A 27,650-nucleotide genomic window follows, 5' to 3' on the forward strand; every position below is an offset into this window, starting at 1 on the left:
GGAAAGAACAACATCCGGCACCATCCTGCAAATTTCCTCTCAACTACAGACATGACTGATCAACACAGATGGTGCCACAAGGGGAGATTATTAGCTTTTCAACGAGGTTTAATTTTGATCCTTGATAAGTGTTTAAAACAAGAACTCCCAGAGTGCAATTACCCATTGTTATGGGTTCAAGGAGAAATTACTGCTCCAAAAAAAGGCAGATCCCTGAGATCAACCAATCAAGGTCAGCCATAAGGAATTTTGACCCATGTTTCTATAAATCTACTGCCACTGTCACATACCCACACACTGTAAAAGTGAGTTGGTTAAGGAGGATCTGGTCCTTCAAGACATAGTCTTTAAGCACCATATATGACCAGATTTGGATTTCTTCTACTGGCATATATGACTGGACTTTGCATCCCAGGGCAGGAAGAGCACACCTGAATTTTTCCCTCCCCGTTGAGATGCCTTGAACTGGGGTTGTTGGATGCATTGGCTCTTGTGAGTCTCTCCCCATCAGGGCTGCACTATGGTGATGTGTTGCAGTGGAGTGATGGAGAATATCCTGTGGAACAAGTCCTGAATGATGAAGCAATAGCAGAAGGGCCCCGCTTCCTTCCCATTACCTAGAACACATTAAACCAACCCTGTGACTTGGTCATTAGCAGCCAGAAGTCAAAACCAAGTCCCTGGCTTTCCTAGGAAGGAGATGAGTTGTCCAAGGCAGCCCATCCAGACCTGCTGGAGAGCTGCTGGCACATGAAGCCCAGTGCCAGCAGAGGCAAATGAATTACCGCTTCTTCACTTCCTCTTCAGCCCCCGGGGTGTTTCTGCTTGGGAAGGTTCATCTCACACAAAAATTTGCTGTGACTGACTAAATATCAAAACAAACTTAGTCAGATGTGGGAAATCTGAAGGTTGCCAGACACTGCCAGTCTCCTTCTCTGCTTGATGAGCTCAGCTATGGCAGCATTTCTTCCCTCTCTCCTTTGCTGCTGTTTTCTTCTTTGTGAGTGTCAGTCCAGTGCAGGAATGAGTCCTTCCCCAGCTCCCTGTAACTACTGTCAACAGGCCCACACAAGACAGGGATTGTACCAGTAACACATCACTCACTGAGACCAGTAACCACCATCCATTTCTGTCTTCCAGCAAAAGCCTTGCTGATAGGTGCACCAAAATTAGTGTTTTGAGGGGTTTTACCCATTTTAGGGGTTTCCAGGTAAATGGTAATGGATACCCCAATGCTTTGGAGCAGGAGCTGATCCTCTCCTTTACCTGGGATGCTTTGCCTCCTGGAGACCAGGGCTGCGTCCATCCCACCAGAGTCCTTGCTCCCCTTTGAGTAAGGGCCATCATCTGTGAGCAGAGCAAACACAGAAGCTGAAATTAGTACCAGAATCCAGAAGCAACCGAACCAGAGCACTTTAAGAAGTTGTCCTGGTGACACCAAAATTAGAATCCCTTCTGTATCACAGACTGCAGGCAAGAAAAAACATCACCAGCTCCAGCTTTGCACTGCACCATGTGGACTCTCACCTTGTAGAGAGGGAAACAGGAAGGCAGTAACTTTATCTGATTTATTCTTCTTGGAGCTAATCTGCTAGGAGAGAACAGAATTCCCTTACTCCTGTAATTATGTGGAACAGCTGAGGATAGAGAAAGCTGGGGCATTCGTATCACAAGTTTCAAGCCTGTCATTATGCTTGTGAAAAAACTTACGGTGTTTGGAAATGCAGTCATACATCAGGACACTAACAGGGCACTAAATCACTATACTTGAGTGAAATTGCCTATTCTTATAGATCCCATTATTTCAGTCACCTTTTCCAGCTGCCCTTCCAGCCTCTGTATAATATAGAGAGCACCCTCTTTTAAATGATTAAAAGGAAAAAAAAGTCAGAGTGAAAAGAGAATAGCATTATACACTGTAAATACACTGTCCAGCAAAAGTTGAAATTTAAGGCATATAAATATCTGTGTATTGTCCTATGGGAAGACTGCTACAGAGTTATCACAGAGTTTATCTGCAGAGAAGGCAGCATGCTTTTGCAGATCTCATTTCCACCATCTAAAATGTCTATTTTTATGGCATTTCATAAAAAGCTGGCACTTTTCCAATCAATAATTTCCAGTAATCATATAGTACCAAATAACTCCCATTCTCAGTGACCACATTCTTGAATTTTTCAGTAGCTGTGAAGGTTTAGAAGCTGTACATGATAGTATAAATACAGGTTACTGAAAACCTTATCCATTTATTCCTGTCCACAGCCCTCAAATAAGGTACAAAGAAGTTTTTGTCCCACTCCATACAAAATGAACAAAAATTTTAATGCAGCCTCATTCAAGACAAGGTTCTGTGTAGAGTGGGCTCAATCCCAATGTTCAGTTTGCTGGCAGCCCACTTTCCCCATAAACAGAAAAAAGATGGTGTAAAATCTTAGCCTCTCTCACCAGGAGGTTTTTCCTAATATTCTGGTTTCCCCTCTCTCTGTCACCTCATCCCTAGCAGAACTGCAGAATCAGATAACAGGGATGGTTTGGGTGTATTAAGGAAGGTGGCAATTCCCAGGGGAGCAGCAGGACAAATCCAACTGCTCCCTGCCAACATTCCCAACAGCTACAGCCACCCTTTCTTTCTTTCCCAAATGCAGCAGCACATTGGAAGAGGAATCCTAAAGCTCAGGAAACCCAGCACAAGGTTCATTTTTCAACACCGGAGGTAATCAAGCAAAAGGCACCTGCAATATACCCTGGGCCACCCAGGGCTGGAACGTTTTGCTGGCACTGGAGCATCAGCGTGCCTTTGGTGCCACAGGCCACTGCGGAGGGTGAGGACCACCCCAGCATGCAGCTGCCCTCCACAGGAGAGCACTGCTGCCAGCTCTGCCCCCAGGTAATGTGCTCAAGGCAGTAAGGTTCTGCTGTGAGTGGGATCCCTGCATTCCTGGGAAACCACACAAGATGGTTCAAAGCCAGCTCCATAATCTGCTGGCAAACTGAAGCAGAGAACCATCTGTTTCCCATAAACACACCGCCCCAGACCAGAGAGGCACCAGCACCCTTCTGCGCTTCATTTCCCCATCACAACCCTGACCAGTGTTGATAGGAAACCCCAATTTGCTACTGGTTGCCCTCCCTACCCCAATAGCTGTTGGCAAACGTGCCTTGGCTTCCCTTTGAGCAAGAAACCAGGTTGTCTGTGCATTAACAGCAGCTTCCAGCAGCAGCCAAGTGGCCAAGAGCAGCGACCTGAGCCACAGGCCCTGCCGGCAACGAGCAACGCCGCCCTGTGCCACTGCTCCTGACAGCCACATCAGCCAGCAAATAATCAGCACCACAGCTACCCTTCTCCTATTGCTCCTCCCTTCCAAACTCAGGGGATTATGTGAAAAATGTTTGGGTTTTTCCCCTCATTATCTAGCTAAAACCTTTGAACAGGAAAGGAGGCTGCCACACGTGGCCTGCTGAAATGGGAACTGGCATTTGCTTGCAGAGCATCCCCACCTGTGCACGGCTCTTTGTTCATTTGCAGATTTCCTGCTCTGCCACTCAAGCTGGTAATAATGGAGTCACTTTTTATGAACTTTTTTGTTTGTTTGTGCAAGGAGTGACTTTTTTTTTTTAATAAAGGAACTCCTTTTTGTGCTCTCAGTAATTTCTTCTGCCTACCACAGCACTGGTTTGGGGGTGAGGCTGCTAACCAGCCTTGATTGCTCAGTCAGACAAATTTGCAGTCCCAACCCAAGCGCTGAAAATCCATGAACCTCTCTTCTCCTTAAAATTGAGAAAGTAACTCTCTTTATAAATCCCATGCAGCTTCTTTTTGCAAGCAATCCATGCTGGAGCTATCAGAGTTGTATTTATCAAGCTTTTTCTCTCACAGCAAGAGGGCCAGAAATGTTCCAAAAAAAGATTGTGTAATTGATGGTTTTCAAGCAGTGATGGTAATGCTGGCTCTAGGCCTTTCAGAAAAGCTCACCAAGTGCATAAGACCCTCAATAAAACTGAGATTGCAACACTTTCCATATATTGATCCCTATATTGATGGGAATCTGTGGCAACATACAAAGTTCCTGTAAGTATTTGACAATAGTTTTTACTATTTACATGCCTTACTATTTACATAACACCAGAGAGAGAAGAACGTCTGAGTCCCCACACCTTCCCACAGAGCTTTGAACTCTCCTCTCCTGCAGAAGAAGTGAAGAATAGTGATACACATCAGTGTACTGTGTACCAGGTACAGTGACAGTAAATAAGAGAGAATCCCCATCTCATTCCTTCAGAAACAAACTGGACAGACAAAAGGAGCAGGAAAAATCTCCATGCTTTAGCTGGGGGGCAGGAATAAAGGACAGTCATGGCAGACTCCACTACCCCTGCAAGCAGAGGCACCAAGATCTCCTGACATCAGTTAGCTGCCAAGCCAAACTCTAAAAATGGGGGGAAAAAAAGCTTCCTTGGAAAGAGCACAGATTTAGGAGTTCATTATCCCTGCCAGTGGGGGGAAAAAGGAAAGTTTGGGGTTTTATTCATTTAGAAGAGCTATTAGTCTCTGTTATTAGCAGAAATCACTTCATAATGAAAATGAGCGTTGGCAAAATCAGATTCTGTGACAATTAGACTGCTGTATGCAAGTTGTTCAGATTCCTGGATCACTTCAGGACAGTTCCTGCAGAGAAAGTGCATTAATCTTATGGGAAGACCAAGAGGTAAAACCTCCCATTTGTTTAATGGAAAAAAGACAGTTGGAGACAGTTATTTTGCTACAGGGTAATTGCATTCCTTGTTTAGGGAAATGAATACCAAACCAGCATTAAGAACCAAAAGCTGTTCACGCTACGGCAAGCCGGTATTTTTTTGCAAGAATAAAAGCATGGGGCTGGAAGCAGAAATCCAAATTGCAATTTGATCCATTTTGAGGAGAGTAAATTCTGTAAGTCAAGGGAGGCATTTATCTATAGTCAGGCAAAGAGCAGCCGAGGGTACACGAGTGTGGGTCAGGCAACCAGTGATGATTCAAACTGCGGCTCTGGGAGCAAACCTCCAGTGCCTGGGATTTCAAAGATCTCTGAGTGCCTGAAGATGCAGACATGTACTTCAAAACCAGACTATAATCATCTAGCTGCATCTTTAGGCATCTCACCACCTTTAAAAAGTTGATATATTACCAGAAGGAGGGGAAGGGGAAAGTGGTATATCCATGTTCACCCATTCTGAATCTGAAATTTGTTTTTAGCTCACACATGGCACAGCCCCCACAACAGCCTGGCCAGAGGCTAGACCATCATCAGAGGAGGACAGTAACACAATCCTCCCCACTCTCCCCAGGCTGGCACCCCACATGGCAGCACAGCCAGAGGCACCTCATGCACCAGCGATGGATTTGGGCTGGATTGCAAGGCTGTACCCAGCTGTCCCTCCAGCACAACTCCCCAGGGCAGTTTGGGTTATTTCAGCACCACCACAGCAGGATGGGGACAGCGGTGTCACTGTCAGCTCTGCACAAGAGCAGCACAGTATTGGCCTCCCATCTTCAAAGCACTTAGCCTTCAACATGGGAGACTGGCAGATCCAGAGAGCCCAGGACAGGAAAACAAAAAGCCCATTGAATACTGTTACAGACTGCATGATTTCCTGAAACTACTTAATCACAAAGTTCACTGCAGAGCAAGAGCTCCTCCCACGTGTTTGCTTCAGACAAGGAGCTGTTTGCATGAAGGATCCCACCTTCCCCAAGCCTTCCTCAGCAGATAGCTTGAATTTTCTTCTGCCCATCTAAATCCACAGCTCCTCAGGCCCTTGGAAAATCTGCACGTGAGTTCAGTTCACTATAACCAGTCCAGCTGCTCAGGTCTTTTCCCATCTCTAGAAATACAGTGCTTTGGCACTGTATCATTAAACTTAAAGAAAATAAATAGAACCCCAAGAAACAGATGAAACACATCTATCAGTGATCTCTAGACTGCTTTCCCTGGAATACTGGAAAAGTTGAGCTAAAGCATAATCCTGCCCTGCATAAAACTAATCCAAGCATACAGCAACAAATGCACTAAATCCTTAGACAAGATAGTCCACATTCCTGTGCTTAAAACAAGAAAAAAAAGTCACTTTAGGATTCTGCACCACAATTTCTTTTTCATCATACTGATTTTAGCTTGCTGCATAAAAAAAAAAAAAAAAAACCAAACAACAACCAAAAAAACCCCACCACAAACAAAAATCCCAACCCAACCCTGAAAGGGCCCAAGGTTTCCTCACTTTTTATTCTTCAGAAGGTGAGGCGGGCTTGAAGAATGCCAGTGAAAAACCCAGTGCCCACCACAGCCCTAGCCCTTCCCTCAGCCCAGGGCACCTTCCATGTGACTCCACAGAACTAATCCAAAGTCGAGCAGTGTTTTGAAACGCTTTTCCCTTCCTTTGTGCCAGGAAGATTAAAAAAAAATTCCCCTTAACCAGTGAGCTCAGGCTGGAACAGACCAAGTTATTTAGGGAGCAGCTCCTCCCTAATTTCATAAATACATGTATCAACAAATCTGGTAAAAATTGCAGAGGTTGCTTTTGTGAAGAAAAGCCTCTTATTCATCCCTTTACTGGCAACAAATCCCCTCCCAGCTCATGCTCAGGAGACACCCAGACACAAATTAGAAGTTGGGGAAGTTTCCTTTTAACTTCTTTCATCACAAATTTCTGAGTGAACAGCCCAGGAAAACAGCTATGCTGTACAAGAAACACCCTTGCTAGAAATAAGGCTCTTGCCCCCAAAACAACAGTTGAGCTTTATCCCATTTTCCCAGATAATTCGGGGGAAAAAAATTGTTCTCAACCTGCTGCCAGTCCCTGTGCCAGCCCTACTGCAATGACACTGTGCTCCAACCCTGGCCTGGGAATGTGCTCCACCAACTGCAGCTTCTTGTGCCACCAGAGGCTGTTGTGGCAGCTCTTCCATCCACTTGTGTAGTTGCTGCTCCTGGCTTCTGAGCCAGGAAGAACTTGTCCAAACTTCCAAGATATTCCAAAAGGAAGTTGTACTTTTTAATTCTTTCTCCTCAATAGACACAGCATGAAATTTGTCTCCCCACACCCTCCACATCTCTCCTTTTCTTCTGTATTCATTCACCTACCAACCCTTCTCAGGCATGTACAATTTCATAACACCTGCTGCTGTATTCACAGAAATCAGTCCTAGGAAAATACAATAGCCTATTGTTTAAGAGAAATTCCATGCTTTGTTCTTCTTTTTTTTTTTTTTTTTTTTTAATAGAAACCAAGATTACTTTTAAAGGAATAATTTATTTCAAGCAATCATTTTCAACTGAAATGCTGTAGATAATTATTTGCACAGCAGTGGCCTTTATGGGACCAAGATATGAGCCAGAATATGTCTCTGTTACCAAGCAGGTTGGCTTCCAAGGGATATAAAAGCATATTTCTTACCCCCTGCAAGACTGTAGCAGACAACACTGATGGAAGATTCCTGCTTTGCATGAAGATGTGGAAAGAGTTTCTGCTTTTAGTAAACAAGTTTTGTGTGCGTAAAGCCCATTTAAGTTGACTTTGCAGAAAAGTCAGGCTTTGGTAAGGTTTAACTCACATCAACTTTCACAGGATATTAAACACCTCTCAAGGACTGTTCCAAGTCCCATCTGATAAGAATGAATGCTGGACTCAGCTTGCAGTGCCAACATCTGGTGCTCTTCATTGTTTTCATTAAACACATTTCAAGGGAAAAAAAAAAGGAAAAAAGGAAAAAAAAACCCACAATTTAAGAATCTACAATCAACCTGTCATTACACTCATGTCTTTCTATACCTTGCTACAGTGCATTGTTTTTTCTCATTATTGCTTTGGAATACAACACAGAGTCACTTTATCTAATCAGCCCATCCAAGGGACTCTGTGATAGAGGACCTGGAAGCAGTTCTTAATTGCCACTCAAACTGAACTGAGTACTGCGAGATGGAAGAAAAAGTACTCATTAAAAAAAAAAAAATTATTAAGACCAGCTCCTTTTTTGGTCTCTCCTGGCTTTGTATGAAAGTTAAATTCTCATGCTGTTCGTCTACCGTCCTCTGCACCTCTAGAAGCCAGTGGCCATAATCCATCAACCTGGAGGGGGGAGAGAGAGTGCAGCCTGAAGGAGGTTTATAATCTTGTAACTTTCAATAAAACATGTGTTTTGAGTAGAGAAGACTTAAGTTATTGCTCTCAGAAAAGCAAAGAGCTGTTTTGCAAACCAGGTCTAGCCCAACTCCACCACTCATTTTCCTCTGCATGGTAGGGAAGAGACCAGGGGATAGTGGATGCAGAACAGCTGGAAATGAAGCTTTCCTTTGCTCTTCTGTTCACAGAGGAGCTTGAAGTAGCCTGTGATTTTGTTTCTTTCATTTAAGAGTATCAGGGATGACTCTTTCCTGATTCCAGTGAGGATATGATTTAGTGCATTAAGTTAGGCTTATTAAGAGCTGCTTGAGGGATTCCACAGGCTGGATCTTCAGCACAAATAGCTTTTCCCAAACAAAACCCAAGAATCTTCACTTTTATCCATCTCTTCCTAACAATCCTCTAACAGCATCAACACCAAGAAGATCCCCCTTCACTCACTGAGCCCTCTGCTGTTCACTTTTCTTTAGCAGTCCCCAGCAAGATTTGCATTTCTAGTGTTAAAAAATAGAAAGAGAAAAATGGAGAGAGACTTCCCTTCCAGCAATCCTTCTCATCCTCCCAGGCATTTTCATTCAGCTGCATCAGTTTATATTTGTGGATGACCCAGTGCCAGAGGAAGCCCTGCAGTGCCTCACCCCCTTGCAGGTCGCTGGCACCCACAGACTCACACAGAGCATCCACACTAATTCTGTGCATGAGAGACAAGAATAGTGCAAAAACCAACTCCATGAGATTATTATTTCTCAATGGTTCTAGTGCCTGAAATGATGTTATTAAAGTTACATTTTCTAGTCAATCTGGCAATTTCTCTTGTTAAGCAGGGTAGAGTGTACTGGGGACAGTCCAGCACTAAACTAGAAAGATGAAATATTGCTGATATATTGATTGTGTTATCTGAAGAAACTAACTTTCAAGAGTAAAAATTCATGGGGAATAAGATACATTTTCAGATTGATCTTTCATAGAAATTATCCAAGTTAGCAATTGTAATATGGTGAGAAATTACCAATAAATTCTAACATCATTTCCAAGGAAGAATGCCTCACTAGATACAACTGGATTTATTAATCTAAGCAGCAGGCAGCAGCAAATCCTAGCTGGCAAGGGAAGCAATTCTCCCTGTTAACTCCATGTAAGCTTCCAAACTCTTTCTTAAATATGGAGGTGGATAAGAAATGCAGCCTGCTGAATCCAAACCCTGAGGACTTACCTTTTTTCAAATGCCATGCTAAGTGACTGTGGAGTAAAATCAAATAATAAAAGACAGCTCTACTGTGGGTTTTCAATCAAATGAAATTAAGTACTGTCAGTTTATTAGACTTTAGCACTCAAATCACTGGTGCCACCTAAGTCTAGAGGCCACAATTACTTACTCCTTTAAAAACCCTGGAGTTAGTAAAAAACAAGGTTTGCTTTAATGAAAACCATCATGAATGTTTTCACTGCACAGGGTTTGGCTCCAAGCTGCCTTCCAACTAAGGCACCTTATCAAAAGCTACACCCTAGCAGGCAAAAACTTTTATTTTTTGATATATCAATAGCTGAAGCCAAAAACATTATCCATGTCCATATTAAAATACATTTATCTTGGTGTCTTGTTGGGGTTTTTACTGTCTTATCTAATGCCGGGGTTGGACTCACAGAGGTCCAGGGAGGAGACAGGGAGACAAGACTCGAGGGCCATTGGCAGTGCCAAGAGCTGGGCACTCTCATGCACAGCCTGGGTGGGAGCATGAAGCACAAAGCAAAAGCTTGGGGATGACAGAACAGGGAGAAGTCAGGACTTCCATCTTCTGAAGTGGAGGATCAATTTGCTGCAGTGTTAGTGATAGCAAATTCTTGCACCTGTTTTGCTTTTTACAAACTCTCCTTTGATCCCTATTATGATTGCTTTAAAAACGGTACTTGTTGTCTTTCATCCTCCAAGATCTTACAAAAGAACTCTTAAATCAAGAGGCTGTTAACTTTCCAGGGAGCAGAGGAGTTTAAGAAGTACAAGGTAGGGCTGTACTGAGGAGAAGGGAGAAGGCAATCTGGTCTGGTGTGTGAGCCTGGCAGGAGAGCACAGAACCCTTCAGAGCAGAGCTACAGAGCCAGAATTCGAGAAGGGAAGCTATAGATGCATCCTAGATGTTGGAACATGTGCATGGCCTCTCGTTTCACTGAATGCAAAGAATGAACCACCTGGACATTGTGTTACAGAATGTCTTGGCATGATGGATGGACATCTTTCTCAGACTCATTTGGCAGCCCTTAGGCAATTCAGAGGATGGTTCACAGGAACTAAGCTCTTTGAATTGTATTATGCAGGGAGTGAGACTAGATGTTGAATGGCTCCGTCACAACCCAGTCTTACAAAAAAACCCAAAACAAAACAGGTGAAGGTGCCATTTGGGATTAAATTGGCTGAAAAGAAATATCACAGTTCAGTGACAGGGTAATTTTTGCCCATAATAAATATTTTCTGCAGTTTTGACCAGCTCAAAGCTGAAGATCCCACCTCAAATGAAGCAAAAGAATACATCAATATTACTGCAGCAGGGACAAAAAGCAATGACTGACAGGGTTCCCTGAGCTACATTTTTTATGGCGAAAAGATGTTTAATTTCAAACAGAGGAAAACTGGATTACCCACTTCCCCATATATACCTGGATAGGAAGTAAAAAAACAGAACATGAGTTCTGAAATAGAAGCGGGAGTAATGAAAACTATCCCTGGATATCCTGGAGTTTGTAAATTAGGGGCTTGAAACAACAGTTTTTAATTCTGGGCTTTGCTACAGACAGATAACTTTTCCCAGTTCAGCAGGCAAATTGTCAAGAGCAAATCTCTTGTGACAGGCAGTAGACAAAGCAAAGGAAAAACCACTGGATTCTTCATCAGACAGGGAAGATGAGGTGGCAAAAAGACATTGTGCCAACATTCAGCCTCGTAATCCTTTACAAAAAGGGACTTAGCTACAGTTTTAATGCCTGTTTTTGTTTTACTTCTATAGCACTTTAAAGAGAGTCCTTGTTACAAAAGTAAATTATGTGCCCCAAAGAGCACAGGCAAAATTTTAGCACCTCTAAACTTACAGCTGTCCATGTGGAGACCAACTGAAGAGAGGTAAAGCAAGCTTAAGGAAACCTTTTAGAAAACACAGCTCCTTAGATGAGTTGGGAAAAGCCCCTTCTTTTTGCTTCTGGAAAAGCAAATCACATCTTGCTTCCCTGCTGATCGCATCAGTTTGACATAAGCAACACTTGTACCAGCAAGATATAACAAGGGGTGGGCAAGGGGAGCCCAGGAGGGCTTTTTCAAAGAAGGTCACCCTACCACATATCCAGGTTAGCAACCTCTCTCTGCTCCCAATTACAGGTCTGCTCTGACTCAGAGGAGAGGCACAGAAAATTAAATGAAGGATCAAATCTGGGAGATTTACAGTGCCAGTTCAAGAGGTGGCTGAGATTGATACAGGTCCATGTGTGGTATGCATCAATCTCAGTGCCAACAGCAGTAAGAAAACCCTTGCAAACCGCAGGAAAACAAAAGCAGCAGAACAAAACAAAACAAAACAAACAAACAAACAAAAAAACCACTGGCAAATCAGGCAACAGAAGATGTGCATTTCAGTGCAGTAATATTTAATAAAAGCATGAGCCAGGGATCAAGGTGTGAAGTGAGCAAACAGATTTAGGTAAAACTTATCTGCAATAGCTTTTTGCATCATCCCATGGGCCAGTGCACTAAGGCATCTCACAGCCAGGTTTGCCAGCAACAGGGTGATGCCCCAGCTGAAGCCCCCAGCTCACAGCGCAGCCCCCAAGGTTTAGGAACCTATTTTAGCACTGCACAGACAGCTGGTGCTGCAGGAAGGTGACATCACAGAGGAAGACATTTATTGCAGTAGGTGGCAAATCAGGTGCTTTATCCCAGATTTGCACTGCATTTTGATGCAAAGTGCTTAAAAGCCAGTGGGAGTCAAAAATAAGGAAGAAATTCCAGACAGCATTAACTATTTTAAAAGAAAGATTTCTGGCACCCCATTTAGACTTGTTTCCAGCTTATCCACGAAGCTCTGCTAAACCTTACTAAGACTTAATTCCCATAAATGTGATTCTCCCTCAGTGTTCAGCTAAGTAGCAATGTTTCAAAAAGAGTAAATACCAAATCGTGGGAGTTGGATTATTCATTCATGTGGTAAAAGCCATTATATATTAATACATACAGATGTTCCCACTTCAGGACTGATCTAAACATATGTAGATTTTAGACTCTGACACACAAACCATCTCTTATGCAATGGCCCATGTATGAGCCCAGGCTGATTTATCCTAGACTGTGTCAGGAGGATTCACAGGAGCTGTGTGAGAGATGGAATAAGCTTACAGCCAAATGACTAAAGAAAGAGTAAGCAAGAGCCTCACTTAAAATGAAAGGAAGAAGGGAGGAGAGAAATTGAAGAGTCAGGGAATATCAGATTTAGCAGGACAACAAGATGAAATATGAAAGTTCCAAAGCTCCAAGTTATTTGACGTTGGAACTGGTACAGCCTGATCTCATCAAACCAGCTGTTAAAAATTTGCCTGAATTGCCCATTAAATCTTGCTTCCAACAAGCTCAGCTCTTGTGTTTGCCCACTTCTTGCTTCCCATTAAGCCTTGACTTGGCTTCAGACTCTGCCAGCCTCCCAGCCTCCCAGCAGGCTGATGTCAAAGATCAGCACAGCACCACTTCAGTGAAAGCAAACCTCTGTTCACTATGAAAGATGGATGAGACCCTGCTCCAGCAGAGTTATTAATGTATTCCAGCTGTTTTCCATGGCTGCCTTAATGCAAACTGCTGTGCTGGGTTCCAATTGCTTTATATCACACAGGTGAAACAAAACAGGTGGAGAACCCAGTCTCAGCTTCAGCCAGCATGAGACTTCACAAAAGACATGGAAACTCCTGGTGAAATTCAGAACAAAATGCTGCAAGCTGTGCTCTGTGACCCTCTGAAAAGCTCACAAAGATGTTTCTTGTGAGTACCTGTAAGCCAAGACAACCTTGAGATTTTCACATGGAAATCCTGCTCTGTGAAGAATTCATGCACCATAGTTCTGTGGGTTAATTTTCCCTTGGCCTTTTTGAAACCTAAAACCATAGCAATCAAGGGATTAGGCAGGAACAAGGCGTGGCCACAAGGAGCTTCAGGTTGGGAAATGGGGACACTGGTTAAAACAACACTTGCAATTTGGTGAGAGTCCCAGCTCTCCCCACCATCACAAACGCCAGAGGGACTGGCAGACTCATTCCTAGGACTGAGGAAAAGTCAGTTTTGCATTGCCCCAGGCAGACACCTGCTTCCCTTTGAACAAGGGAGGGAAACCTGGATAAGAAGGGGAGAGGCACAGGAGCTCTCCCAGGGCTGGGCTGAGCAGCTCCAGCAGCACAGCTCCAGCTGCACCCCAAACCTGCCCTCTCCCCACACACCACAACCCAAGGCCAGGCAGGTGTGCAGCAGAATGAGGCTACACCTGAAAAGGTGCAACACACACCTGAATGGCTGCAGCTGGGAGTCTTAAAGCTTACAGAAAATAGGAAGTAGCAATGAATTCAGGAAAATTCAGGTGTAGCTAAAGACTGCAGAGTCTTGGGAGGAGAGAAGATGCATGTGACAGCCTTTCTCCAGGCAGGAACACAGACCATTAAATGTAATGCTTCACATTATGCTTCCAAATACCCACTTAATTTTGATTCAACAAGGCACTTGTGCTAATAAAAATTAAAACCAGCAGGTTCTTCAGAGTCTGTAATGGATGTGTGGAAGAGCTGCATGAGAAGGTATATCTAAAATTAACTATGAATGCTAAACCTGACTACTTTCCAAGTCTGGAGAAGTCTGGGGAGCACTGCAACCACTTGGATGCCAGTCCTTGGCAGGGTGCTGTGCAAGTACCCATCCAGCCCCTCACCTCACCAGGGGTCCTCAGGATTGTGGGGGGACATCCCTCCACGAGGTATCTCCCATTCCCACCTCTCTAACCTCCAGATGGAGTCTGGATTCTCCAAAAGCAAATATTGCCAAAAGTTTACCTCTTACCACTGCATGCCAGAACCAAAGGCAGCTGCTGATGATACATTTCCACCAGTTTCACTCGAGTATGGATGTCTGTGTGTCCACACTGCTGCAGGAGAGCTGAGTGTGTGCTCAGGGAGGCGAGGGGGAAGAGATTGTCTCAGTGAATGTCAGATACAGCAGGTCCATTTAATGACTAAACACACATGACTGTTTGCTTATAAAACACACTGTCACATAAATCTGCTAGGAGCTAATTGCCTATTATAGCTCATGACGCTGCTGGAGTCAGCTGCTGCATTATAAAGGGTCCTTTACAAAGGAAAAAAAGCCAGTGGAGCTCTGCTTGCCCGCCTCCACCACAGTTTCCAAACATTTTGTTTTGCAGTTCCTGTAAGGTGAATGCTTATCCCCCCTCTAAGTGATGGAGCCTCTCTGCCAAGCTTGCTTGAGTGAAAAGATTTGGGATAAATTGAAATACAAGGGGGAAGAGGAGTTTCTTTGATTATTTTTTGAAATTATTATTATTGATAACAGAATTTTCTTTGTTGTCTCAAGCCTCTTGTCCAGCCTCACAAATCACAGCACCTCTCTCTTGACAGTCTCTGCAGCCAGCCTGGTATTTGCCACCACCCTGATGGCAGCAGTCACCTCCCATGGCCTGGCTACAGTAGCAAAGAGCAGGGAATGGCCAGGAGAAGATCCACATGCTGCACAGCACAGACAGGCAAGGGAGCAATGGACCACAGAGTGACACCTGGGTCTGCAGGGAAATAGGAAGCAATGAGTGAATGAAGCAATGAGCACCCTCTGTCTCTGAGCTCTTCTAACTTCACTCTGATTTTAACTCCACAGGTATAAGGTTTACAAGTCATCTGGGCTGTCTCATCCAGATCTTCACATTCTTAAGCATCTTCCCACTGATTCCAGGCATACCTCTGTGGCTCTATCCCAGGACCCCATGTAGTCCATTCCTACCTCAGACTCACATCCCCCTGATTCCCCTGCATGGCTTCACTGCTGCAGAGGCATCAGCTGAGGCTGAACCTGCAGAGATGGTGCCCCAAGATCCCCCCTTATCCTGGGGGCTGCTGGGCTGCAGATTGGAGGCATTCTGGGGGCAGGAGCAGCAGAGCACAGCGTCTCATGGCAGGAAGGAATAGGATCTCTTTACACAGTGGGTTGTATGGGAAATGCATTACATCATTGAAAAAAAACCCTTAGCAAAACACATCTGATGCCAAGAGTTTAATCCTACCCAAATGGCACCACATTCCATAAAGAAATTATCTTCTATAAATCACTGGGCAGGAGCAGGCCACTTCCCTCACATTTCAGGGTGAAGGATTCACTGCAGTAAGGACCCTGTATGGATCAGCCATCACGCCCAAAAGGGCAAAGGAGGAGATCTTCACTGAAATCTGATGGAGAAGCAGATTTATTGCTGCAACATCTCCACCATGTGGGCTGGTTGCACAACAGTGGGGACTGCTGGAGGTCTGACTCAGACCCTCATCATCTGTATGGTCATGCATGTGATTGCTCAAAGACTGAGGAGCAGATCCATGACTCAAGTCAGCTATTTGGCTGGAAAAGCAGATGTCTGGAGCTGTGCCATTGCACCCTCAGCCTCAGGTAAGAGCTCCCATAGGGCAGGGGCTGAGAGTGCTGGACCTCTGGGCTCCCCACGTACTGAGAGGGCTCTGAGGAGGGATAGAACTTGGCAGGGAAGAATTATTTGGAGTGTCAAATGAGTTAGTCCACTCAATCTCTGCAAACAACTTGGCGCATGACCTCCAAAACAGAAGCACACACCAGATCAGGGACCTACATCCCTACTTTGGGAAAGAGGAAGATGCAATGATGCAGAAGAATGCAACACATCCTGTTTTCATCCACACACCTGGCAGCAGGGAGCCAGATCATACTCTTTCCAGCACAAGTTCTTGCCTCCCAGGACAAAAGCATGTTTATGCTTTTGAAACTGCTCCCCAGATCTTCTCACCAATGCTGTTCTCCCCTGACCTGAGCCAGCTCCTACCTCAAAGCTTTGTTATGATAAACCACACAAGTGTTCATTATATATTAAGACTGGAAGTTGGAGTACTGCTGGGAAGAAAATCACAATGCCTTCCACTTTGCTAACATGAACCTGCACAGTAAGGAACAGATCAGTTTGAGGAGTGATGAAGTGGATCATCTCTTCATCTCTCAGCTACACTAAATCATTTACAGGGCCGTTTTGGGACTGACATGCAAAGCAGTTCAACAATGATTTAACAAAAAAGTATGAGATTCCATCTTTTCATGGTTTCCAGGTGTTGAGATCAATTTACTTCACAGCAATTTTAATTTCTGGGCCTTTCTTTTCCCTCCTCCCCACAAAACCTGCAGCTGCCAACTATGCTGGCATCTACAGCAGCTAGGAAACGAATTTCCCTGTGAAGCAAATTCTTCCAGGATGAATTGAATGAAGGCAGAGCTCATAATTGCACATTACTGAAAACATTTCTGATAAAAAATGGGGAGATATTTTTATCCACATCTCCAGCTGAAAATTGCTGGGAAAGATGCTTTTGAAAAGCCATCATCTCCAAGCATGTAATTATCAGATCCTTGAACAAAAACACACGGTCAAAGAAAAAAAAAACTTCCATTGAAATAAAAAAGTTGGGGGTGGCAATTGTTAGGAATGGAGGGAGAGAAATTCTTCATCCTGTGTGATTTTGCACATTTCAAGTTACTAGACTGATTTTTAAATCCAGATTAATAAACTTAGCAGCTAAGAACATCAAGCTCAGTTTGTAATTTTTTTTGTTGTTATGAACAGAATAATAATAATAATAATATTATAAGGAAAAAAAATCAGAAGCAGACTAGCAGTCAGACTGTCACAGACCCAGAATTTCCTAACGCCCACACAAGCACGTTTGTCTTGAAACCACATTCTGCCACCTTGAATAGACAGGCATACAATGACCTGGGGGCCCCATCCTATCAAGGCTTAAGACCATGCCTACCCTGATGGGATTACTCACATGCTAAAATTTATGGAGTAGCTGAACCGACAGCTGAAAAGAGCCTTAAATGTTCTTATGCCTGGTAGCATTTCATTGTCAATTGATGAACATTGCTAAATATTTTTTTTGCTCTACTTTTTCCTCTCCAGCTCTGCATTAGCACATCTTTCTGATTATTATTCCTTGTTAGATTTAATTGTTTCTTTTATTTGCAACACCTACACATGCCTACACACAAAAGCAGAGGTGCTCTTCCCTCCAAGTTGCCCAATATCTTTTTCTAACCTTCTGGGTAAAATTCCATGATTTCCATCCTTGAGTTAGGTGGATAATATCACAAGCAGTAAACATTGACATCCGCACACAATCAATTTTAACAGTCCATTTCCAAAAGAAATCCAATCCTACATGCCCTAACATATGCAAGCACTTTGGCAGTGCAGTTACCCTTGGCTTCCATGGATTAATAAAACAGAACAAACATTATAAAGAACAATGATCCTAGATAAAAAGCCAAAAGCAAGACTTAGCACACCACATGAAACTCAGTCCCCTTCTAAGGGTCACTCTAAGCCAGAGTGAACCTCTTCCAGTGGCAATGAAATTTGCTTAAGGAGGGTAGCAGGGAGGTTAATGCCTGGGCTGGAAACTGGGCTCCAACATTTAACACTGGAGAGAAAATCTCTGTAGCAGTTGTTCAAGTGACACTGTGGACCAGCATTTGTATCAAATCTCCCTGGCCTTTGCACTGAAAACATCCCTCTCTTAACAAATCTGTAGTAATAAGTTATGCTTGACCACAAGCATCTGAGAGAAAAACTCAGTAACCTCCATACTGGAGGAGAAAAACTGAATTTAAAAAATTGTTTCTATAGGCCATGAAAAGCTGTAGGATATTACTTTCATCTGTTTTCTTCTATAAAAGAGCAATTTCAGTAGAATGGGTAATATCTAGAAAAGAGCAAGAATTCATTCTGACAGCACAGATCAGCTCATTTATACTTAAAAGGTTAGTCAACAAAACTTTAGAGACCTGATCACTAAAGTCCTAAAGCCATCAGGAGGTATCCATAAGAGCCTAAGGAGAAGGGGTAAGACATCCCAAGGCTGCAGAATAAAATGCAATGTTCAGTTTAAAAAAACCAAACCAAAACAACATGCTACCAGAGTGGGGGCGAGAGAATGACAAATCCATCACCCTCTCTTTCAGTTCCTGGAGCTGACTAGCTGTGTGTGAGCTGTTAACACCAAATGAGGAGGACTAACTGCAAACCTGGATCTACCACAAATAAGTCATGCCCACTCAATTGCTTTCCATATGAGAGTAAAATTTCTGGATAGACAGAAAATGCAAGTTGCTATATCTCAATTTTAGAAACGCTTCTGACACTGTTTCACATGCTATTTTTGTAAGTATGTTTGGGAAGCAGGATACAGATGATTATGAAGTGTATGCAAAACTGATTGGAAAACCACACACTGAGAAAATTCATCAGTTGTTCACAATCAGGAGGGAAAGATGTATTAAATGAAGTTCTGTGAGGACCCTCCACCAGCCTGGTATGGTTCCAAGTTTTCTCTAAATGACCTGTATGGTTGCAGAGATCTTATTAAGTTTACTGACAGCCACAAGGCATGAGGGACTGGAAGCAGGCTGGGAAGTAAATTTTGAACCCAGAATGACTCATATATGAAAGGACAGATGTACAATTTGGTAGAGGGGCATGTAAGTTACCATACCCAGGCAGGAACAATCTAATGAATGAAAGATGGGGAAAAACTATCAAAGTGACAGCAAGGACTCTTCAGATACTGTGGGCTGCAAATAAAATGTAAACCCACAGTGCCATGTCATATGCAAGAAGAGCTAACACCCTGCTACAAGCAAGGAGGGAGTAGTCTACAAAATCTGTGAAATCATTCTTTTCTTTTACTCAGCACTGATAAAGGCCTTGGCTTGAATACAGTCCCCAGGCTTGGGTACCACAACTCAACAACGATGTGGCCCAGCTGGAGTTCATTCAGGTTGAATCTGTGCAAGCTGGTCAGAAATCTGCAAGACCACAACTTCTGGGGCTGGGGGGAGAGATCAGTTGTTCATGCTAAAAAGAAGAGAGGGAGGAGGAAAAAAAGTATTATTACTGTCTTCAGATATTTGGACGTGATGCATGGAGGGAAAGGAGTAATCTGTCATCTGTGTTAGGATGGAATACAAAGGCACTGAAATTACAAGTAAGCAAAGCTTTTCCTTAATATTTCAGAGTACTGAATTAATTTGAGCTGATGCGGTGTTCCCAGATTGGATATATTCAAATGCAATGTGGATGGGTGATATCACAGGTATGGTTGATACTATCTCAAGGCAGAGGAATAGCACAAACTCTCTCTGCCCAGTTTTGGCTCAAGGAAATTAAGATCAATGATTCAGACCCAGAGATGTTTGTCTTGGTACACACACCCCAGTTAGTTTTTCTCTTAATCTTTCATTTGGCTGCAACTGAGGCAAAGCTGACAAGTGACGTAAGCAGCCTGATGAGCAGGACTTATATTAAATAGCACTATTGTGATGAATTCTTCAATAACAAAGATAAAATCTTTCTTCCTAGGAGATTTATCTATGAAGATTTCCTCCTGTCTTATTCTAGCTCCTCACATTAGTTTTTCTATCCCTTTCAGGCATATTTTTTTCTATTCTTTCCCCTGCTTATTTGGCAAGCAGTGAGAGAACAGGGGAGCTGATCCCTTGAAAACCAAGAGCAGGAAGGGGCAGAGACCTATTAACAGGTCTCTTTTTCTGGCTATTCCCACCCTGCAATAAAGGATGCAGTTTGCCCATCTGGAAAAAGGACAGGAAATTCTGCACTCCTTAGTCTGCAGAGTCCATCTCACACTAAAATCATGGCTTCTAATGGCAACAAAAAAAACCCCACACCTAAAACCAAACAACAAACCCAAACAGGAAAGCACTGAGCATCCTCGCTCATTTACTATCTTTATTCTTCCTTTGCCTTCTATACAAATTGTATTTTTAAAAATCAAAAATAATTAAGTCACTCAAATGGATACATCTGAAAGACAAATGGTCTTCTGAAGTGTCTGTGCTGTCCTCAATTAATATTTGACCTGGGCTGGTTTGGGATGGGATCTTCAGTGGGTCACGTGGAGCAGCTCGAAGGAGATTCAGTGGGTTCTGTTGCTCTGCACATTTCTGCAGTGATCCTGCAGTAAGGACTAACTGAATGTGAAGTTTGCTGGAGCAAAACATAGAGGATGTTCCCGGACTTCAGAAAGGCCATAAAGGATTTCAGGGAAGTCCTCCAACATCAGGATTACAAAGGCTCTTGTGGAAACACAATCACCCTGCTAGCAGCAAAACCATTCACTCTAAATAGAAAATAAACACCACCTCCCATAAAACATCACTGCTACTTTGTGTTTTCTGACCCTTCCATTCTGAAGGACACACAAAATCTCTCTATGATTAAAATGTCCCATCAAAAAATGTCTGAAAGCAACTGACAGAAAGAAAAGAAATCACCAATACCCTAATGGTGGTGGGCCCAAAAACCACTTCTGAAATATTTGGGTGCTTCTTTGAAACAATCCATTTGGTTTTGTCTATTCCACTTAAAATGCTAAAATGAGTGGTAAGATTGCAATTCCCTTCATTGCTTCCATTCTAGATTTCCAGAAAGCATTCCCATGAAAGCCATGATCTTGGTCCTCAGGAGCACAACAAGCATAAGCTGTGAGGGTATGACACCAGGGAAAAAGGCTTCCTTACCCACCCAGTGACTGCACCATTCCCTGGTACATGACACAACATTGGCCCGAGATTCTCGAGAAATGTTTGGGGCTGACATCAGGAAAATTTCTCATTTGATCACCCAGCATCCAGACAACATCACCATTTGCAACAACACAGCCATCTTGAAGCACCAGATGTCTCTGGTGTCATGTTGGAAAGGCTTCACAAATGACCCCCTCTGTGGCTGGTGGCACCAAGGAGACCCCTTGAGCACACTCAGTGTCAGCCACCTCCAAACCAGGGCCCAGATCCTGGCTCAACCCCAAGAGCAGTGTAAGATTCTGCCAAGTTGTTTTTGATCTTTCCATGGAACAAGTACATTCCTGCCAAGTCACACGCCCAGACTCCCTGAGCCTATCAGGATTCATCAACGTGTCTCTGGCAGCTTCAAATTAAGCTCCCAAAATGCTTCTTGCTGTGCTGGTACAGTAGGTGGACATTGCCTCCAGTCACTATCCGTGGGATTAGGCAACACAGCCAGGCTAAGATGCTTTCCACCTGGTTTATCTTACCCTCAGATTTAGGGAGGGAAAACAATTTTCTAAAGTTAGGTTTCATGCTTTAGGGCTTCTTGATGCCAAGGAGAGGACAAAGTGAGTCTCAACTACATCACTCCAGGCAGTACAAAATGATTCAGAAACCATAAATTACCTCTGTACTTCCAACTCCAACATCTTTGCTTTCAAAAGAGAAATGCTTGCATCAGAGAGGAAGACAAGCTCCATGCAGCACATACAGCTGCAACAAGCAGAACTACAGCATGCAACAAAGTACCTGAATATTGCACTCAGTTAGAAATTTAAGAGCCTGTTCATTCTGGAAAGAATGTGGCCGGAATTTGATGCCTGCCCTTTGTAAAGGTGCCCTTCTACACTCATCTATGTACTCTTTTTGTAGAAATAAAATAATTTTTTTATACTCCACAGTAACAGTGAATTCATATATAAAAAAGGGGGTAGCAGCGCATTGAAATGGCAGATTTCTAGCAGGATCTGAAATATTTATTAGACAAGGTAATAGTGGATTATACAGGAGGGGAGGCAATGGCAGTGATCCCACCACATTCAGCAGAGTCCCTTCTCCCCTCTTCTTTCCCATCCCCCTAATCACAATTGCTGAATGCCCAGACCGTTCACACACTGCGCCTGGAAAATAAGGAGCTACATTTAGATTTTGTTTTTAAAAAGCCAAAACAGCTGTAAAGGCTCCACAATATCTGAGGTACCATAAGAACAGTGCCTGTGACTGCCAGTCTTCCAGGTGGAGAAGGAGAAGGCAGCCTGAAGGGTACTCTCCAGTGGTCACAGGGAGAAATTCTTTACAGAGAAGCCAAGAAATATTTCACAAATCACAGCAATTAAGTTTGCATGCAACGGTTTGGATTTCTAAAACCACTTTGAAAGTAGCACACGAAACTGTTCATGATATTAAAGATGCTTAAAGAAAATCATATTAAACAAAAGTAAACTACCGGACAAGGACAGAAAAAAAAAAAATACAGACGAGGCTCACTCACCAAAGTCTGACTGCAAATCCTTTTTCAGTCCACAAAGCATGTCTGCTGCTATCTATCAAATCATTCAACTAATTGTAAGAGCCGCTCCGTTTTCTCTCCCTGCCTGCGCTGGAATCCCTTCCCGGGCAGCCCGGGCTGCCTCCCACCGCCGAGCGCGGCTGCAGCGCACACGCGGCTCCCGCACTGCCCGGCAGCGAGATCGGGCACCAATCGTGCTCTCCAGTTTGCGAGGACTCAGAAATGTGGCAATCCTTTAGGAAGAAATATCTTTACACGGCTGTTTAACGTGCGGCTCGCCAGTCCTGTGCAGAAATGGGAAAATGAAGGGTATGGGGTTTTTTTAACGAGGTCCAAAAAATCCGGTGCTAGTTCTCTCGGCTCCACTGTCCATCAGGCATTGCCAAGCAAAAGTTGGAAGCGCAGTGATTAACCGGAACAGCTGGTTGAAGGGGAGGCAGCCACTGAACCCTGACGCTCCGGCAGATGCAGCAAATGTCGAGCGGGCACTTCATTCCCGGCGGAATTCCACCCCGCGCCCCGCCGGCGGAGAGCGGGCATCATCCCATGGAGATGCGCTGGCCCCTTCCTGCCCGAGCCCCTCGGAGGCTTTCATGGGCATTTCAGGCGGGGGGTGGGGGAATAAAAAAAGGCATAGACGGGAGGGGGGCGGGCAGGCGGTGCTGCGGCGGAGGCAGCGCTGCCCCCGCGCCGCGCTCAGCGCCAGAACTTGGCCGGCAGCGGAGCCGCGCAGCAGCCCCCGAGTTGCAGTTGCAGTTGCAGCAGCAGCAGCGGGGCTGAGCACAAGAAGAGGCTGCGACTGCAGTGTTGCCTGACACACTTTCCCCCACCCCCTCTTGGCAAGTGCTTGCAGAGCCTCCAGCACCTTTCAAGGCAATGTCAAGCTGCTGTCAAAGCATTACAGTGCCTCCCAAACACACACACATACGGTGCTCGTAAGGGAATTTGAGGCTGCAGCCTTGTGTCCTCCCTACAGCGTTTGCTGAGAACTCGGTTTAACCCTTCCTTAGGAAGGGCAGGGGAATCAGCACGGGCAGAAGGCATGCAAGTCCTGTGTTGAGATCTTGGCGAGAGGAGGCTTTGAAGGCAGTGCTGGGACCCAGCTGGTCACAGGGAGTTTGGCCCTCCAGGACAAGGTGCTTCATGCCTTCCCTCGAAAATGCTGGCATTGTGGGTGGGGAAAGGGCACTGGCCTAGGAAGAAATGGTTGCAGCAAACCAGTGTCTCCTTCCTTTACTATTAAAATGGAAAAGTTGGCTGATTTGTGTTGAAGATCCAGAGCATGCAGGGTATGCCAATGCCCTGGCCATGGGGCTGTTAGGGCATGCACAGTGTCAGATCCTGCCTCCAGCACGGTGCAGGTCCCCTTCTCAGCCATACTGTGAGATACAAACTGTGTTAACTAGCTCATGGCAGCATTCTCCATAGCCACCCTATTCCTTTGAGAACTACTGTCATCTATAACAGCAAGATTATACCCACAAACAGTGAAGAGAGATCAAGACGAGCATGGACTAAGGCACAAAAGGCATCTACATTTTTGTGTGAGGGTCCAGTCATGGTTGAGACTGCTACTAGATTTGTCTGAAAGCAGCCAAGAGGTCACAGGTTTAGAAGGAAGCTCATGGAAAGGCAGCAAGGTTAAGTCTTGTTTTCTTAGGAAAGAAATCGGGATAAATCAAGAGGAGCTAAACACATCTGAATGAGCCAGCAGGAAATTTTTACAGACCTAGGGGCCCTAGCTCTGTGTGGAGGAGGCTAACTGGGTTTCAGCCTAATGCCAGAGCTCTTGTTCAGATTGAAATGCAGCAGCATCTCTATTGTGGTTCAAATTCAGCTGTTTCATGAGAGGATAACTTCTACAAAAGCAATAAAATCACTAAGAAATAAAAAAACTACTTACAAAAGAGATATTTTGGTCCATAATTTGTTTAAAAGAAGTTATTCAGTCTGACAATAGACTTAATTAGTAATTGAGGCAAAAATTATAATTAGAAATCTTTTCACATAGCTATTAATGCTTTTGCTGCAGAGAAATTTCATCTTAAAGGAAAAAACATTACCAGTTGCACCACAAATACAAGAAGCTGCAAATTTGAGAACAGCCAATTGCTTTGGATGCCATGAAATGGATGTCTCCAAAATGGTGTTTTAAAGAAAAATTTTAAATAATTGTGTGTTTACACCACCATAAAATTCTTCCCAGGTTATCTGCTGCATGAAAAAAGTGTGTGAGAACACAGCACTAATACACAGTTGAAGCTGCTTGTTTTTGTGGATGAGAACTGGCTGGAGCTGCCCCATTCCTCTGATGGTGGTGGAGAAGGAAGAGGCATTTGAGCATTTCAAGCCCAGAATTGCTGGTGGCATTTGTTGAGCTGCTTGGCAAGACACCAGAGCACCAGGAGCCTGGAGAGGACAAAGATGTTTACTCTGTGGTTTCTGGCCAAAATCCATAAACACAACACTTTCTTTGTGTTTCAGGTGGCACTATATTAAAACCAGTTGAAGTGAACAACTGGAGTTTCTAATGGGGAAGGGAAAGGATACACCACACACCCCAACAAAACAAGGCAGACCAAAAGCATATGGTATGGCATCAAAATGTCATAAAAGAGAGTGAGGCATCAACCTAAGCTATGGTGACAAACTCAAGGAACAATATGTAGAGTTTTGATGTTTCAGGAACATTCTGTGCATTGTCCTGTACCTTCCTGACATAAACTCTAGGTTTGTGTGCTCAGAATTAGCAGCTTTCCATAAATGCTCTAGCAACATCAACTACATAGAAGCCTCACCTACGAATGTATAGTTTTTAAAATAAGGTAATTTTGTGGAGGTGGGATGTTGAAAAAGTCTTTTCACAGGAAAAAAAAAGAAAACAAAAAAATTCAGTTCTGGGGTTTTTTTGGCATATTCTGATCTCTTATTACCATTCCAAGATGAAAGAGGGTTTAGGAAATGCTTTCTTGTACCTCCACTTCAGTATAAAATGCTCAAGGAAAAAGACATCACAGGCGGAGGACAGTCCATGGCTAGAGAGCTTCTGGGTGGTCCCTATTGGAAACATCCATCCATGCAGGCTCCTGGTTCTCATCCATACTGAAGTGGTGATGCCAGTGAACAAGCACCACTCTGCAGAAATGGGCATTTACTTTTCTCAGGAACAGGCTGCCCTTTGAGTAAAGTTCATTTGTTGTAAGCAAGGAGTATCTACCCTTGCATGCACAGACATGTACTAGTGCATTTCTTGTACCCACCACATCCTGTCCTGCTCATGAATCTCATACATATTTCCCCAGAGCTGTCTTACAGATCCTCCCAGGACCTCGGTGGGAATGATGCTTCAAACCTTACATGGCCTAAATTGGTTGGGACAACATTTACAGAATATACTTTTATCCAAACAAGACAGGGAGGACAGCAGAGGGAAGATCACAGGCTATTCAGAATATCCATTATTTAGTCCAGTGTTTGATGGGTATTTGTAACAATTACTTATTTAACCACATCCAAAAGGATCCTTGTCAGAAGTCACAGGACTGTGGAACGCTCCCACAACATCCTGATATGAACCATTTAGCACTGAACATGCTCTGAGCTGTGGAGAACACAGAGAGAAGCTTACATCACTCCACATTAGGAAGTCTCAGGAGACTCTCTGAAGACAGCTGAATGAACATAATGAACAGTGAGCCACAAGGAGACGATGAGGAAAAACCCCCAACCACATGCACTTAGCGCAGAGGAACACCGACGTTCCAACCGCATATAAAATGATATTAATAGCAAGAGAAATTGCTTTGGGTTAGGGAAGGTTCAGAAGAGACTGACACAGATGCTTTCTACTTTTTTTTAGTTCAGATGTTAAATTAAGATTTTCCATTGCCATCTCCTTCTTCTCATCCTACTTCTTCCAATTAATAATACACGCCTGCACATCAGGAACCCCTGGGACTGGGGACTCATCTTCCTGCTCATCCACCCTCTCAAGGCTTGTTTCTGGCACAGCAGACCCAGTGCTTCCAGTTGTCTTACTGGGAAAGACAGTTTTTACTGGGAATTCTAAGCATTTCTGCACAAAATCAAGAAGTTTGGAGAGCCTATACCCTTCTTTGAATGATTTTTTGGTTGCAACAGACAGGGAGGAGGAGGGACAAAAGGCAGACCCATCACTCTCTGGGTGGAAGAGACTTCACAGCTGATTACGCAGCTACCCACTGGCTGCACATTTGCTCCATTTCATCTGCTCCAGTTTTACATAGTTGTGCTTATTTAGAAACCCCAGACAACTGCATATCAGCCTCAGGCCTCATCTCTGGTCTAAGCAGATTCACTGATTTTTACATACAACCCCAAAATGCAATGTACTGTTTCATCAATATATTTTTATGGCAAATAGCGAAGAGACTTAAAAAGAAAAAAAATCTTTAAGGGTATTTAAACAGCTTAATAATGGAGCCAGAGGAAGAAGTCCTTGATTGTTCTTTTCCTCAAGTGCAAATTCCACCAGCCATACCTAAACATTAATTTATTACTGGTAATGAACACTGAAAGATAGATTGACCCATCCAGTAAGCAATTAGAAGCCATGCTGCACGCACACAGGCAGAGCACTGAGACAGAGTACCTCCTTTACAGAGCAAAGGACTTCCAAGACCCCCATCCATTCCCTCCACCATCAGAGCACAATAAAATGGTTCCTGCACATTTTTCTGGGTAATCAGAGTAGGACACACTGGGGTTGGAGACCCCAGTGCTGATAACAGAAACAGTGGATGACAAATAGGCTGCAGGAAAGTACAAGGTCCTTTATTCCCCAGCCAGCTCTAATGACACAAAAGAGCTCATTCAGGGACCTTGTTAGCAAAGGTCATCCCAACAAAACTGAATCTTGGCTTTACCATGATTTTTTAAGCCAAATGGAGATGAGCTTGACAAGACACAGCAATAAGAAATGCAGCAGGAGGTTAAAGATACAACAACAACCACCAGCCATGCCAGGGCAAGGTTGGAGTTTATGACCTGGTCCAAAAGGAGCAGAGCTCTGGAAGCTGCATGCACAACATCTGAAAGCAGGTTCAA

At 43.9% G+C, this 27,650-nt stretch overlaps 1 protein-coding gene across 8 annotated transcripts in view; it reads right to left on the reverse strand.

Moving 5' to 3' along the window:
• The window catches only part of GRIP2 (glutamate receptor interacting protein 2), a 136,656-nt gene that overhangs the window by 58,439 nt on the left and 50,567 nt on the right, over positions 1-27,650 (reverse strand). For 6 of the 8 annotated variants that reach the window (XM_059856576.1, XM_059856577.1, XM_059856574.1 and 3 more), the window contains exon 2: positions 1,267-1,347. In XM_059856576.1, the coding sequence (XP_059712559.1) occupies positions 1,267-1,347 (81 nt within the window). Of the gene's footprint in view, positions 1-1,266; positions 1,348-22,547; positions 23,340-27,650 lie in introns of those variants that run through there. The other 2 variants (XM_059856572.1, XM_059856575.1) reach the window with 2 other exon arrangements.

The sequence above is a fragment of the Haemorhous mexicanus genome, chromosome 11, assembly GCF_027477595.1.
Source record: "Haemorhous mexicanus isolate bHaeMex1 chromosome 11, bHaeMex1.pri, whole genome shotgun sequence".
Lineage (NCBI taxonomy): Eukaryota > Metazoa > Chordata > Aves > Passeriformes > Fringillidae > Haemorhous > Haemorhous mexicanus.